The sequence below is a fragment of the Galeopterus variegatus genome, unplaced genomic scaffold, assembly GCF_000696425.1.
Source record: "Galeopterus variegatus unplaced genomic scaffold, G_variegatus-3.0.2 Scaffold3107, whole genome shotgun sequence".
In the NCBI taxonomy this organism is placed as follows: domain Eukaryota; kingdom Metazoa; phylum Chordata; class Mammalia; order Dermoptera; family Cynocephalidae; genus Galeopterus; species Galeopterus variegatus.
This window is the reverse complement of record NW_007729218.1, coordinates 89,671-104,626: the sequence shown is the minus strand read 5'-3', so window position 1 is coordinate 104,626 and position 14,956 is coordinate 89,671. Positions and strand designations below refer to the sequence as shown.

The 14,956-nt window shown below is 45.5% G+C and overlaps 2 protein-coding genes and 1 long non-coding RNA gene across 4 annotated transcripts in view; 2 read left to right on the top strand and 1 right to left on the bottom strand.

The window, feature by feature from the left end:
• The window catches only part of GCN1L1 (GCN1 general control of amino-acid synthesis 1-like 1 (yeast)), a 54,990-nt gene extending 49,817 nt beyond the window's left edge, over positions 1–5,173 (top strand). Inside the window, exons 53-57 of the mRNA XM_008583974.1 lie at positions 1,258–1,354; positions 1,772–1,920; positions 2,396–2,503; positions 3,589–3,807; positions 4,460–5,173. Of these exons, the coding sequence (XP_008582196.1) occupies positions 1,258–1,354; positions 1,772–1,920; positions 2,396–2,503; positions 3,589–3,807; positions 4,460–4,585 (699 nt within the window). The 3' untranslated portion in view covers positions 4,586–5,173. The remainder of the gene's footprint in view (positions 1–1,257; positions 1,355–1,771; positions 1,921–2,395; positions 2,504–3,588; positions 3,808–4,459) is intronic.
• A 4,577-nt stretch (positions 5,174–9,750) lies between these two features.
• Positions 9,751–14,447, bottom strand: LOC103599796. 2 transcript variants are annotated; one of them, XR_551321.1, is made up of 3 exons: positions 14,104–14,447; positions 13,237–13,351; positions 9,751–9,929 (listed from the first exon to the last, which is right to left on the bottom strand). It is a non-coding gene; the product is annotated as an uncharacterized LOC103599796 (long non-coding RNA). The 2 variants fall into 2 exon arrangements; XR_551322.1 differs by having other exon boundaries at positions 14,132–14,447.
• A 247-nt stretch (positions 14,448–14,694) lies between these two features.
• Positions 14,695–14,956, top strand: part of RAB35 (RAB35, member RAS oncogene family) — a 19,545-nt gene continuing 19,283 nt past the window's right edge. The window contains exon 1 of the mRNA XM_008583973.1: positions 14,695–14,878. Within this exon, the coding sequence (XP_008582195.1) occupies positions 14,695–14,878 (184 nt within the window). The remainder of the gene's footprint in view (positions 14,879–14,956) is intronic.

The window sequence follows — 14,956 nt, the reverse complement described above, 5'->3', positions numbered from 1 at the left end:
CCAGTCTCTGACCACAGTCCCGCCATCTCTGTGGGTACAGACAGAGTCTGGCCTCTTTTGGCCACTGTCTGTCAGGGCTTTTACAGAGTCATGCACAGCAGAAGCAAAAGTTAGTATTTGAAGACATTTGCATGTATCACAGCGGACCTTAAAATAGATCATGTTGGAGAGTGAGTCTGGCCTCTTTTGGCCACTGTCTGTCAGGGCTTTTACAGAGTCATGCACAGCAGAAGCGAAAGTTAGTATTTGAAGACATTTGCATGTATCACAGCGGACCTTAAAATAGATCATGTTGGAGAGAGGGTGTCAGAGCCAGCTTTAGCCTTGCTTTACACCTGGGCTTCTGCGTGGAGCTCAGGGGCCTACACTGCTGGCAGTCCATCTTCTGACCCTCAGAATTTCTATTTGGATTGAAGGTGGCAATCCAGGGTGCTAGCCTGGCATTAGCTTCCCCACAGGTCATTGAGTCCCTGGTTTGTTTGGGGGATACATGTCAAGTTGGTATGTATTAATAATACAGCACAAAATTTAAAATCCTTTCTCTCAGGATTCCATGGTTAGCTGGCCAGAGAGGAGAAACAAGGAGCCATTTCTGTGTCTGGCTTTGATTTTCACAGAAAGTGCTTTCCTTTTCCTTGGGTTGATTTGTAGCTTCAGTGTGACTTTCTAGGACAAACCCAAATCATTTAGGTGGCAGTGGGGCACTGACAAAGTAGAGAGGGAGCAGGGAGTTGTTCTGGGCACAAGATGACACTCAAGATTCACAAGGGAAAGGAGCTCAGAGTGGTTGTCTCTTGCTGGCTTCCTGGGTGGCCATGGGCAGGCACCTCCCCTTTCTGTGCTTTGGTCCTTCCCAGTTGTGCCTACCCTGCTTTGCAGGGCTGTCAATAGTAACTTAGATAATAAATGTAAAGCATTCAGACTTCCTAAGAAGAAGGGTGCTATGTAAGTACAGTTATTATTGCTATTATGATGATGATTACCATATGCACACGCACTGGAGTTTTCTATAATTAAGTCTGGTGCTGGGTGTGTAATTTTTAACTCCATACCAAGTGGCAGTTTCAGTGAATGGCAGCTCCAATCTGGCACTGGGAACATGAGTGCCCGGCATAAGGACTTGCTATGAAGTCCCCGAGTAGATTGGTTTTGCCCTCTTCCCCTCCCTATAGCCTGGGCTCCAGAACTGCTTGCCCTGGTTCCCATGGAGCTGCGGGTGTCGCTGCACCCCTCCCACTCCCTTCTCTGCTCCATCAGGACAACACTCGGATCTCCTCGGCCGGCTGCCTGGGGGAACTGTGTGCCTTTCTGACTGAAGAGGAGCTTAGCACTGTTCTTCAGCAGTGCTTGCTGGGTAGGTCTCTTGTACACTGAGGAGTTCCCCTTCAGGGACTTGGGCCTCTCAGCTCTGGGGGAGAGTCCCTGGACACCTGTCTTCCCGCCCCCAAAGGATCTTTTAGCAACTGGACTGCTCTTTCCTTGGGAATCCAGTTGTTAAAACTGAGTTTCCAGTGGTCCTGTAGGCCTGAGTGTCTCTGCTCAAAGAACACAGCTGCCAGTCTGAAGCAGTTTGTCCGAGGCCTCTTCTTAATATCCGTCTATGGGGAGCTTCTGCCAAGAGAGCAGGAGATCCACGTACACTGTGGCCTGGGGTTTTCACCATGCCCCAAGCCAGCACACTAGTCCCAGAGCTGGGGTAGCCCATGGGCTTTGTGGGTGGTAGGGCATGCTGTAAAGTGCAGGCTGAACCCCATTGTGTTCTTCCACCCAGCGGACGTGTCTGGCATTGACTGGATGGTTCGGCATGGCCGGAGCCTGGCACTCTCCGTGGCAGTCAGTGTGACTCCCAGCAGACTCTGTGCAGGCAAATACAGCAGTGAAGTTCAGGAAATGATTCTCAGCAATGCCGTGGCAGACAGGGTAAGGCTTTTGAGCAGCCAGACCAGCCCTTCCACTCCCAGCATTACATAGCCATTGCCTTGTGACACAGCATGGGGGAGGGAGTAGACCCCTCAGATGAGGTGTGAAGGGGCCTGGGCTCAAATTTTACCTTGGTCAGTTAATGTGCTGTGCCCTCAGACCAGTACTTGATCACTTTGGGCCCCAGTTTCATCATCTAAACAATGAGGACTTTGGGTTGGAGGATCTAGATGTCCCTTCTCGGTCAGAAGGGCTCTGGTCCCTGTTCCTGGGACCCAGTGACTCTGTTCATCTGCTGAGTAGCCATGGCAGCTTGTCTAAATGAGAGCTGTTGAGGAGTCTTTGGTGTGAAGTGATAAGGGGTGAGCCGGTGCTGAAAGTCACGGAGATTCCTGGGGAATGAAATTTGACCTGGCTCTGCTGCTCCCGGGAGGAGCAGGATATTGTCTTGTCTAGCTCTTTCCATTCTCCACAGATCCCCATTGCAGTGAGTGGGGTCCGGGGCATGGGCTTCCTGATGAAATATCACATCGAAACAGGGGGAGGACAGTTGCCAGCCAAACTCTCCAGCCTGTTCATTAAGGTGAGTGGGGACAGGGGCTGGGTTTGACCTCCAAGCCTGGCTCGTGAGGCCCCAGGAGCAAAGAGCCCCAGAAATGTGCCCTCAACTAGTTATATTACAGTTCCTCCATGGGTAGCCTCTGGGAGAGTTAACGAACCTTCTACTCCTGGAGAATTTAGGTTCTTTGGGGATAATTATGTTTATATGTTGCTGAATTCTATTTGGTTGTATTGTTTTTGAAGAATTTTGTACCTATACTTACAAGGTAAACTGGTCTGAATTTTTTTTCTTTGTGATATCTCAGTATGCTTTTGGTATCATAGTAAAGCTGAATCATGTAACGAATATAAAAATGTCTCTACTGTGTTTCTATTTATTGGACAGTTCAAGCAGACTTAATATTAAATCTCCAAATGTTTGGTAGAATTAGTGAAGTTTCTGAATATAAACTTTTCATTGTGTAGTTATTATTAAAACACTTGTAAAAGGTGTACTCAAATTGTTATTTTCTTGAGAATGTTTCAGCAGTCTCTTTCCAGGAATTGCTCCATTTTATCCAAATTATCTAACATATTGGCATAAAATCCTTCATATTATTCTTCTGTAATATTTTCTTTATTTTTGTAAGGTTGGTAGTAACGACCTCTTTAATTTTTTAAGTATTTGAGTCTTCTTTTTTTCCCCCCTTGAACTAGCTGAAAAGTTGTCAACTTTTCTGATATTTTATTAACTTTCTTTTTTTTGTTTTTTTTAAAGATGACCGGTAAGGGGATCTTAACCCTTGACTTGGTGTTGTCAGCACCACGCTCAGCCAGTGAGCGAACCGGCCATCCCTATATGGGATCCGAACCCGGGGCCTTGGTGTTATCAGCACCACACTCTCCCGAGTGAGCCATGGGCCCAGAGTAGCTAGCGAAGGGAGAGTGGCATGAGATGAGGTGGGGGAAGTGGACAGGGCTGAGTCACTTTGTTGCCCTCCCATGGGATCAGTGGGGCCAGTGCCCACGATGCAGGGAGAGTGTCAAGGTCGGGAATTTGGGCTCCTTTGAGAAACAGACTGGATGTTCCTGTCCAACAACAGGATGTGTCTGTGTTCCTCTTCCCAGTGTCTGCAGAACCCATCTAGTGACATCAGGCTGGTGGCCGAGAAGATGATCTGGTGGGCAAATAAGGACCCACTGCCTCCTCTGGACCCCCAGGCCATCAAGCCCATCCTGAAGGCTCTTCTTGACAACACCAAGGATAAGAACACTGTCGTAAGGGCCTATAGCGACCAGGCAATTGTCAACCTCCTCAAGATGCGGCAGGGTGAAGAAGTGTTTCAGGTGGGAGCCTGGGGCTGGGGTGCCTCCCGTGGGCAGGTGGGGGCTGGCATGAGGCTTGCAGTTCTTTTGCATGACAGTGTTTAAGCCTCAAGCTCTTCTCTGCCACTGCCCATGTGTTAGCTTTCAGGAGCAGATTGAGATTCAGGTGACTGGCCAAGTGCCGCAAAACATGCCTTTCCCATGGCTTTCAGACTTTTTTCAGCAGCAGAGTTCCTTCAAATAAAATCTCACACGGTAGGCTGGCTGGTTAGCTCACTTGGTTAGAGTGTAGCCTTCTCACACCAAGGCCACAGGTTTGTACTCCCAGACTGGCCAGCTACCAATAAAAACCAATCTCATGTAGCACTCACATATACAAAACAGCTCCTGGTAGAGCTGCCCTGTTGAAGCCAGATCCCTGTTCACTCAGTCGCCTGCCCACAGCACCCTTTAAAGGACTGAAAACAGTAACCTCCACTACCTCATCTCATGAAAAGCAGGATGAGTGTTTTTCTGGGCTTTCCCTGAACCCATCTGATTCTCTTATTTTGCCAAATCCCCCCTCAGTAGCTGTAAGTCTGAGGTTAACATTAATTTTTGTCTTGATTTTATTGGAGAGACCTGAAGCCATGTTTTCTGACTATTTCTCCTCATGTCCATCCATTCCTCACAGTCTCTCTCCAAGATCCTGGATGTGGCCAGTTTGGAGGTACTGAATGAGTGTAACCGGAGGTCCCTGAAGAAGCTGGCCAGCCAGGCTGACTCCACGGAGCAGGTGGATGACACCATTCTGACATGATAGGCCTGGGTCCCACAGCAGCACTTCAGCTCCGCCTCTTTGTTCAATGTTTTCATTTTTGAAAATACAATTGTTCTGATGGGGGAGCTTAGGAGGTGGCATTCCCAGAAAGTATTTTAATATATCAACAGACCACAGCCAAAGCCTTAAATCAAACCCACACACAACTGAAAATTGCCTTCTCCATCTCTTACCATTTTCTTTGGAGAAGAGAGGAAAAAGCACATGTGTAAGCATTGGTGAATGGCCGTCCAGCAGCTGTAAACCAGCTTAACATGGTGAGGCCTGGAACAAGGAGGGTCAGACTTGGAGTTCCTCTTCTCCTGTGCTTGAACTCTGGTTCCAGAGCCGGCACTACCAACCATTTGCCTGGATCCCAAGTGGGGCACAGAACTGTGGAGGTCTGCCCAGTGTGGTGTGTCTTGGCTTGGCTTTTCAATATTGTGCAGCCTGACTAGATGTGACTCCTGTCAGATGAAAATGATACTCACACAGCTCTGGCAGTTTACAAGCCTGGGGAGGGGTATAGGTTTACATGCAGGCCATTTGAAGGAGGAATGTTTAATAAAGGCTTTGATTTAATCTTGATATAATCAGATTTTTAAAAAATCTCCAAATACCACAAAACGTCAAACTTCCTATGTCAGTAATAAGGAGAGGTTTAGAACTGTTTTTGTAAGTATTGGCAGCACACTGATTTCTGAGCGTTTCCTTTCCCTGCTTTCGTGAGTCTTACTAATCCCTACAGATTTCTTTGTCCTGATGCAAACTTCCTATGTCAGTAATAAGGAGAGGTTTAGAACTGTTTTTGTAAGTATTGGCAGCACTCTGATTTCTGAGCGTTTCCTTTCCCTGCTTTTGTGAGTCTTACTAATCCCTACAGATTTCTTTGTCCTGATATCAGGTCTTGAGAGATGTGCAGCCAGGCCTGTTGATCTCCCCCAGTGTGGAGATGCAGGGGTCAAATTAGGCACTCCTCTGCTCTGTCCTGATAAATCCATCCCCTCTGTGGAGTAAGAAAGAACCACATTCCTGTAGTCAAAGGGCTTGCAAGAGGAAACCAGAGTTGCAGTTCAGCATCTGCCTCCTTTATGAATGACTTCCTTCCTCCTGATTCTTATAAGGCTCGTGACATATGCATCCTATCTTATGGAGCACACCCCACTGGGCCTAGTGACACAGGTTTTTCTGGGCTGTTTCCCTGGTCACAATATGGAACAAACCTCTATCAAAATCACTGGCTGGAGTTGTAAAAGGAAGAGAAATAAAAAGTGGTTGTAGCAAACTGTTTGTAAAAGGTATAAAATCCTATACCCAAAAAAGCAAGACTTTGCTTATTAATAATGCAGCAGTTAGAAAGTAGCCTTGTGACTCCACACTTCTGATGAATAAGACAAGGTGACTGTACACTTCTGATGAAATCCATGCTTTCTATGCCTGAGTCTTCTGTGTCACAGGACTTCCTATTTTCTTGCAGCAGACATATTCTCAACCGGCTCAAGGTAATTGTAGAATCCTAGTGCTGGAGAGACCTTGAGAGGTCAGCAGTAGGTCCCCATAGCCAAAGCAGCCAGTGGTTAAAGCTTCTGGTAGCCATGACAACTGTTCTCTGTTTCTGGGATTCAGATAATCGTCAGCGTCCTCCTAGCTGCATAGGACATATGTCCAGGTAATCTGTGCATGTGTGTTCACCTCTATCTTCCAGCCATGATGAGCTACAGGAAAAATTTGTGTTGTTGGGGGGCATGGTCTGGGAAACCTCTGTTGAGCCCCTGAGCTAGTCTTCAGTATTTCTTCCAGGGGCTTAGATTGGATGCTTATATCCACCTCTGGATTTCAGTCCCCAGTCTGCAATTGGAAGGGGAACCTGACATACTTAGAGGTGGAAGACACTCTTTAAGCAAAATCCAAAGGAAAAACACCAGGTTTCAGTTCCAGAAACCGGAGGAGGATGAGATCTGTGTGTTCAGAATAGATGGATGGAGGTTGATTCTCAGACAGAGATGACTCAAAGGCTTCCAGAACATGTTGAATTGCATTCTCTGAGTCTGTAAGGAGGGTGTGAGCTCCCAGGAAGTGAGCCATGAAGGGCTGACACACATGATGGTGGAACAGGCAAAAAGGTCCTTCTTGTCAGCCCAGAGTCATAGCAGTCTTGAAAACAGCAGCCCAGATGATTTTTCCTGGAGGAAATGGAGTTTGGCAGCAGAGAAGCAGAAGCTATTTGTCCTGGTGGTTGGCAGAGCTGTTTAGTTTTAGGCAAGTCTTTTAACCTCTCTGGGCCAGTTTCTTCATCTGTAAAATGAAGAATTTGGAATAGAATCTCTAAAAATCTGTTCTCAAAGTTAATCTTTTGGGGTTAATGGTAACCATAACGTGACATTTGGCATCATTTCATTTAATCCTCCCAACAGTCCTATGAAGTAGGTTCTCTTGTTACTACTTTCCAGATAAAGAAATTTGAGGCACAGAGAAGTCACTCACCCAGGGTCATATGGCTAATAAGTGGCAATCTACCCCCAGAGCTGATAGTTTTAGCCCTTCTCTTACCTCTCCTGTGCTGGCTAGTTAGGCATCAGCATTTCTCATTCTTTAGAGCAGTGCCTCCTGACCTTTCCCACCCTGGCACACACAGGAAATGAAAATACATGTGTACAGCACATTATGTAAATGGATGAGCCAGCTCCAGATGACTGGCCCAGGGGCTCCACCCACCCCAGGCCCTACCCAGCTGCTCTGCAGGCTGAGGGGATTAATACCTCACCTCATTTACAGGATGCTGATAGGGAAAGTCTTTAGAGAAGATAGATTATTCTCAAAGACTTTCAGTGATGCACCAGAAAGGAGACTGTCCTATCTTTCCCTTCCGGGTGTCTTAAAGTGAGTAATGAAGTGGTGTGCTCTTAGCTAATCCAGAGAAAACTGTCTAAACTGAGCCTTCCCAACCCTTCAACTAATTTGGGGAGCCTCTGGAATCATGAGCATCAAGATGGTTTTAAAATATGGGACAGTGTGATATAGTTCATGTCCCTTGAAGGAAGCAAGCCTATAGGTAAGTTCCTTTTCTCCCACAGTGTGATGTTAGAGGGGTTGAGAAGGGCAGGAAGCTGCAGGATTGGCACAATTTTATTTTATTTTATTTTTTTTTCCTTTTTGTCTTTTTTCGTGACCGGCAACGGATCGCAACCCTCAGTGTCGCGCCCGTACCGGACCGGGACCGGCAACGGGATCGCAACCCTCGGTGTTGCCCCCGCACCTCGCTCAGCCAGTGAGCGGCCGGTCTGTATGTGGGATCCGAACCCTCGGAGGGAGTGCCGGCGCGCTCCCAGGCAGCGCACTGTAGCAGTGCGCCACCGGGCTGGCCCCGGATTGGCACAATTTTAGATAAGGGAATTTGGAGCCAGCTTATTTTACTGAGAGTAGATTTTGAAACAAGATTACTATCAGGAATGTTTTTCTTCTAAGTATGGTCCTGTGTGGATGTGTCTTAAATTGCTTCAAGCCCTTCTAAATTAGAACAATAAGGAAAGGTACCAGTCTAACTTAAAGGTCTAGGTTCTAAAATATTTTTTTTTTGTCTTTTTCGTGACCGGTAAGGGGATCGCAACCCTTGGCTTGGTGTTGCCCACACCACGCTCAGCCAGTGAGTGCACCGGCCATTCCTATATAGGATCCAAACCCGCAGCGGGAGCGTCGCTGCGCTCCCAGCACCACACTCTCCCGAGTGCGCCACGGGGCCGGCCCTCTAAAATATTTTTGAAGAAAATGTAGATATTGCTTTAAAGGTCTAGTACAATGTGGGATAGTGGAGCCACAGGGACTTCAAAGTCAGGTTTGAACTCTAACTTTACTGCTTAACATTAAGCTGTGTAACCTAGAGCATGTTGCTTAACCTCTCTGAGAGCATTTCCTCATCTGTGTAGAGACAGAATGGTCTCACAGGGTTGTTGTTTGGATCGAATGACATAATGCAGTCTGCACAAGGCCAGGCACACAGGAGGTTCTTGATATGTGGATGGTGTAAAATGAGGGATTTCAGGAAAAAGAGGCGACTATTACTACATAAGGTGTGTCACATTACAGTGCTTTCACATGTGGGAATTAATTGCTGGACCCAGACATTGCAGGTGTATCACCAACTTCTTGAGCCTGTAGTTCAACAAGCTCCTAACTTAAAATCAGATTTTTAAAAAAGATAATATGATGACTATGTTTGGCTGTCCAAAACACCGAGAGATGTTGGCACACATGGGTCTCCACTGTGCATGGGAAGGAGGGAACTTTACCATCATCATTAGATTGGGGCTTCTGACACAGTTGTGGGAGGGGCCAGTGGGACACAGTCCTTATTTTATGAAGAGTAAAGTTGAGGCACAGATGGAAAGGAATGTCTCTAAGGTCATGTAACCAATTGGCAGCAGAAATGGGAAAAATCCCTATTTCTTGATTTTCTGGTCACCAAGCCCCAGGGCCATTCTATAAAAATAACTTAGAAGGTGAATTTGTCAAGAGACTATTCAAGTTCTTAGCATATGGCTGTGCAGAGTGACTGGGTTTCACCTTTTAGAAGCAGTTGGGCCCAGTAATTTCACTGGGTGGTTCAGAGCTGGCTGTCAGTTGGTAGGAGGGTTCCTGCTGCCTGCCTAGTGGAAGGGGAGTGTTGATGTTAATAAAGTACTGGAAACTGGAAAAACTGGTCCAAGGATTATTACCCAGTAGGGTTTGTGGGTGAGACCTTCCTGAATGTGCCTGAATGGAATACTCCAGTGCCTTTCTGGGGCTCTTCCGAGAGCAGTTTCTATAGTGAGATGGCAGCTTAGTCACGGTGACAGTGTGTGTGTGTAAGTCCCTCAGAGCTATGCCTCTCAGTCCCACAAAAGAGAATGCTGTGCATGTAGCTATATTAGTCTTTCTCACCACTTAGATTCCCACAAAGAAGGGTGGGAAGCTGGGGTGCAGCAGGATCTAATCCAACATTTCTCAAACATTATGGCCTCAGGACCCCTTTATTTTGAAAAATTTTTGAGGCCCTCAAAAAGCTTTTGCTTATGTGTATCTTAACTAGTGATACTATCTTAGAGATCAAAACTAGTCAACTTTAAAAAGGAAAAAAATAAATAAACTGGTCAACTTTAAAAGTATTTAATAATTCTTTTAAAAACAATAACTCATTACATATTAACATAAATAACCCACAGTGGATATAACTTTTCTAAAACAAAAACCATGTTAGTGAGGACTATGGCATCTGACATATTTTTGCAAGTCTATCATCTGGATTCTTACGTCTGCTTTTGCATTCAATCTGTTGTGATATCACGTGTCATGCAGGCTCTGGAAAACACTGTACACTCACATGAATGAGACTGAAGATGGCAAAATAACATCTCAGTATTATGAAAATGTTTTGACTTCACAGATCCTTTGAAGAGTCTTAGGGAGCCCGGGGGTACCCAGACTACACTTGGAAAACCACCCATCTCATCCAAAAGATGAGAGAGAAAAATCCTACTTCATGGTTTGGAGGTCAGGGGAGGGGGAGGTTGACCTTGAATTAGACACACCCCAAATTTGGCCCACACCTGACTGAAAGCAAACTCGAGAGGGTTCAACTAGATTATTTCTGACATTCCTTCCAACTCTAAATTCTACGTGTGGCTTCACTTTAGTTCCACAGACACCCAAGTTCCTACCATGGGCTAGGTCCCAGAGGATACAAAGATGAACAAGACATTGTCCCTGCAGTCATGTAACTTATGTTCACTTGATTTCTGGGGGCCATGTGAGGACAGGGCAAGGCCCGCTGCCAAGTCTCTTGGTATGGCATCGGGCTTGCAGGTATGGGATAAAGGGCCAATTTCCACTTCCATCAAAGGGAGAAAGCAGATGCAATTTCCTTTATTCCTTCCATCTTGGATCAGTATGTTGAATGGCACCCCATCTTGCTCCTTACTTAAGGTGTCTGTCATTCAGTTTACCTGCCTTCTCTGAATTCTGATTCACCACCCACCGCTACCTTCTTGCATGATTGCAGCATGTGTCCCCTCCCTTGCTACTAGCACTTGTCAACTTTAGAATCCACATTGCTGAACTGTCTAAAATCTGGATTTCACAGGTCCCTCCAGGACTACACTGCTCTGACCTCAGCCCTGCCACTTCTGCTCTTTAGGGTGCTGCTGCCTCTGTCTCCAAGTCTCTGGGCTTGAGTTCCCCTCTCCTTTACCCACTTGGCCTCCCCATAGGTGGACCTCATTTCCCTGCTCTCCTTCCTTGCCAAAGTTGACCTGTTTGAAGCGCCCTTAGCTTATCTTCTCCCTAAATAGTCAATCCTTACTATTCACTGGCTGCTAATCCTCTACCTCTGCTATCCTGAAAAATACTTCATTCAGCCCCACAGCACAAGCCATCTCTCTTTTCATTCACTGCCAATTTTCTTGAAGATACTGCTGCCTCCATGGCTTCACTATCTGTTCCTGTAAATGTCTGCATACTTCCTGTCCCCCTTACTCTGCTTCAGTTTTCCTCTGTAGACATATTTGTTGCATATATTCTCTACTACAATGTAAGCTCCAGGAAAGCAGGAATTAAAAAATTGTATTTAGTGCTAAATCCCCAGCTCCAAGATCAGTGCCTGGCATATAGTAGGCCCTCAAATACTTGTTTTTGGGGTTTTTTTGGCAGCTGGCCAGTACGGAGATCTGAACTCTTGACCTTAGTGTTGTCATCACCATGCTCTTCCAAGTGAGCTAACTGGCCAGCCCCCTCAAATATTTGTTGAATGAATGAATGACTTGTCTTCCCCTACTATAGTGTAAGCTCGATGAGGATAAAGACTTTGTTTTGCTCATGTTATATCCTCAGAGCCCAGCACAGTGCCTGACACCTAGTAAGCATGCAAATATTTATTGACTTAGTGAATGAATACAGTTGCCAGGTAAATTGTATATATTTTATATATACATTTTAAAATGCTGATATATATATTTTAAAATGCTGCTTTGTCTGAAAATGTTTGCATATTGTCTTTTGCATCTGTTCCTTCCTGCTGATACCTCACACCTGGGCTTCAGCAATAACCTTCCTTAAAGCTCTGCAGCTGAAACCTATCCTGCATATTCGTGCCAGATTATTTGCTAAAATATTTCATTTTGATATTGCTCTTCTGCTCAAAAACTTTCAGTGCCTTCCCATTGCAGTTTCTAATGTACAAGCAGGTGGTGTTACAAAGGCTCATCTGTAAGTTGGCTGTTTAGAACAGAGGAACAAAGTTTTCTGTCCATGGTACATACTGATACCTCAGGTCACAAAAGTTTACATACAGTATATATATGTGGAGAGAGACAGACGGAGGAACACCTTAACATAGCTCATCATTGAACTGTAATTTAAATAAATGTAAAACAATGTTTCTAGAGGAAAATGTGCTCAGTTTCATCTTGGGATGCCAGGCACATAACCTGGTCTGTAGGGAATTCCTCCTCCAAGCCAAAATTGATGGTTCTCACAGGCTGTGACAGCAGCTGTCTAAATACACCCGACACTTAAGGCTCTCTCATATTCCAGTGTCATCATGAAATCTTTATGATGAAATCTTTTCCCAATCATTCTAGCTCACAGTGATAGACAGCTTATTTGACTGCTATTCTATCTAATGCATTGTCTATTTTAAATTCCTCATGAGCATGTCTTAACTCTGATGAGATTAAACTCCTGCAGGTAAAGACTCTATTCTTATACAGTCTCGGCATCCTCTGGGGATTGATTCCAGGACATTCCCCCAATACACCCTGACACCAAAATTGGCAGATGTTCAAGTCTCTTATATAAAATAGTGTAGTATTTGCATATAACCTACACACATCCTCCCGTATACAATGAGTATCTACGTAAACAGTTGCTATACTGTATTTTTTAAAATTTCTATTTATTTTCCCTGAATATTTTCGATCCTTGGTTGGTTGAATCCTCAGATGCAGAACCCACAGATACAGAGGATTGACTATCCTCTACAATCCATGACACATAATAAATAGTAAGCACTCATTAAGTAGTTACTGAATAAATTAAGGAATTAATGCCTATTGCTTTCTAGATGACACATCCAGGCAAAGTCAGGAATCAGATCTTAATGGCCAATTTTGCTTTACTTCCTGAAAATATCCTGCAGCCCTAATATCAGGAGGATGCCTTGGAAATGTATATAGAGTCTATAATAGGAAATGGCTATAAGTATGAATGGGTCAGTACAAAACCTTGACTAACAATAGTAGTTACTGTTTGTCACATGCCTGTATATGCCAGGTAATTTACAAACATATCTCTAATCCTCACAACTATTCTGTGAGGAAACTAGGGCTCTGAAACAGTGGGCCAGGACTTACACGGAATCACAAAACTTATAAGGGATGGAGCCAGGATTTCCAAGCTAGCATTCGAACCAAAGTCTTTCTGACACCAGAGAGGGTTGTGAAGATGATCTAGAGTGATCTACTGCCTCATTGGCAAGTCAAGACTGGCTGTGCTTGCCATGTGGCTACACTGAGGCTTCCTTCTTCACCTCTATTTCCTAAAATTTCAATGGTACACCTTCCCAGACCAAGGAAGACTTTTCAATCTAGAACACATGAGCAGCTCCTCTCCCCAGCAAATACCTTCAGATTCCAAGCCCAGGCAGGTTCTTTGGATATCACCACACTGATTCTCAGCTCCTGGAAAAACAACTCAAGACTTCAGTCAGGCACTCCATTTGCTGTTCAAGGCTCCAGCCTGCAACATTGTTTACAACAAAAAATTACAAACAACACGAATGTCTATCAACAGAGTGGTTAAATTATAGTACAGTCATCTGAAGGAGTACCTTACCACTGCAGCTTTTAAATGACAAAAGCAAGACACGCATGTGTGTTTGTATAGGCATAGAAAATTCACTGAAGGGCATTCATTCATTCAACAAATATTTGTTAAAAATTTTAAGGTATCCAAGAAACTTATTAACAGGAGTTAACTGTGAGGAGTGGTTCAGAAGAAAAAATAGTAGCTTGCACTTTTCAGTCAGCTTCAGTACATTTAAAAAAATTATTTTATTTTTGACAACTAACCGGTAAGGGGATCCGAACCCTTGACCTTGGTGTTATAACACTGTGCTCTAACCAACTGAGCTAACTGGCAAGCCCCAATCTGATATATATATATATATATATATATATATGCTGTATATATATATATATATGCTGTATATATATATATATATATATGCTGTATAATGATCGGGTCAGGGTAAATGTAACCATCACCTCATGCATTTATCATTTCTTTGTGGCAAAAATTGTACATTTTTTAAAACCATGAGCATTGCTTTTTATAAAGTCAAAAGAAAAGGAAGTTTGATAAAACAAGCAGAAATACTCAACAAGTACTTGACTGGAAAGGAACAGGGTTTAAGAAACAGGTAATAAGGAGCTTTAAAATCTCTGTAAAGTAAAGATGGTAGTGGGAGCATCCTACTTTCAGTTTCAGACTTTAACTGTAGGGCAGGTGGGAACTCACTCCGCAGCTGGAAAAACCTGGGGTTGATGATAAACCGAATACCGTTTAACTTCCGTCGGCCCAGGTCCTCCTAACCACACGATTTTCAGATGCGTTCTCTGTAGGTGGTGCGAAACCGAAGCCGAGGGAGAGGCTGCTTTCAGTCTCCGGGCTGCGTCTTAAACACCGGATCATCATCTCCCATGCTCAGCTTCAAGCTGGACCGGACTCTGAATCTGGAACTACTCTCCCCATTTTACCAAAAGGGCAACCCCAGCTCCAAGGGGTTACAGAGCTGGGATGTGATTTCGACCCAGCGCTAACCTCAAAGGCCACACTCCTAACAGCTACGCCCTGGCAGGCGGCTCCAGTCCTGTCTAACTTGGCATCCACCGGCCACTCTTGGTGTCCGGTTCAAAGGCCCCGGACACGGTGGGGGCCTGAGTCAGCACCGCGGAGGCCGCGTCGACGCAGAAAGGGGCGCGGTGCCCGAGCCTCAACCGCCGCACGATTCTGCCTTCTCCATCCCAGTCCCCGGACTCGAGAAACCGGGAGCTCGTCTGAGCCCCGCTCCCGGTCACCGAATGCTTGTCCTCTTCGTAGCGCGTACGAGTCTTGAAGATGAGGGGGAGAGGACACCCACGGTGGGGCTTCTCCGGCACACTCGGCTTCTTTCAGCTAGAGCTCAACATCGGTTCCGCTCCGTAAGCCCTCCGGCCCGCGAGCTGCGGCGGCAACGCTCGCAGGAGACGCTAGGAAGATGGGCCGGTACTCGCCGGGACTCTGCCAGGGCGCGTGCGCGGCGCTCGTGCGCGGCGAGGGTGCGGCTGCCTGGGGCTGCGGCTG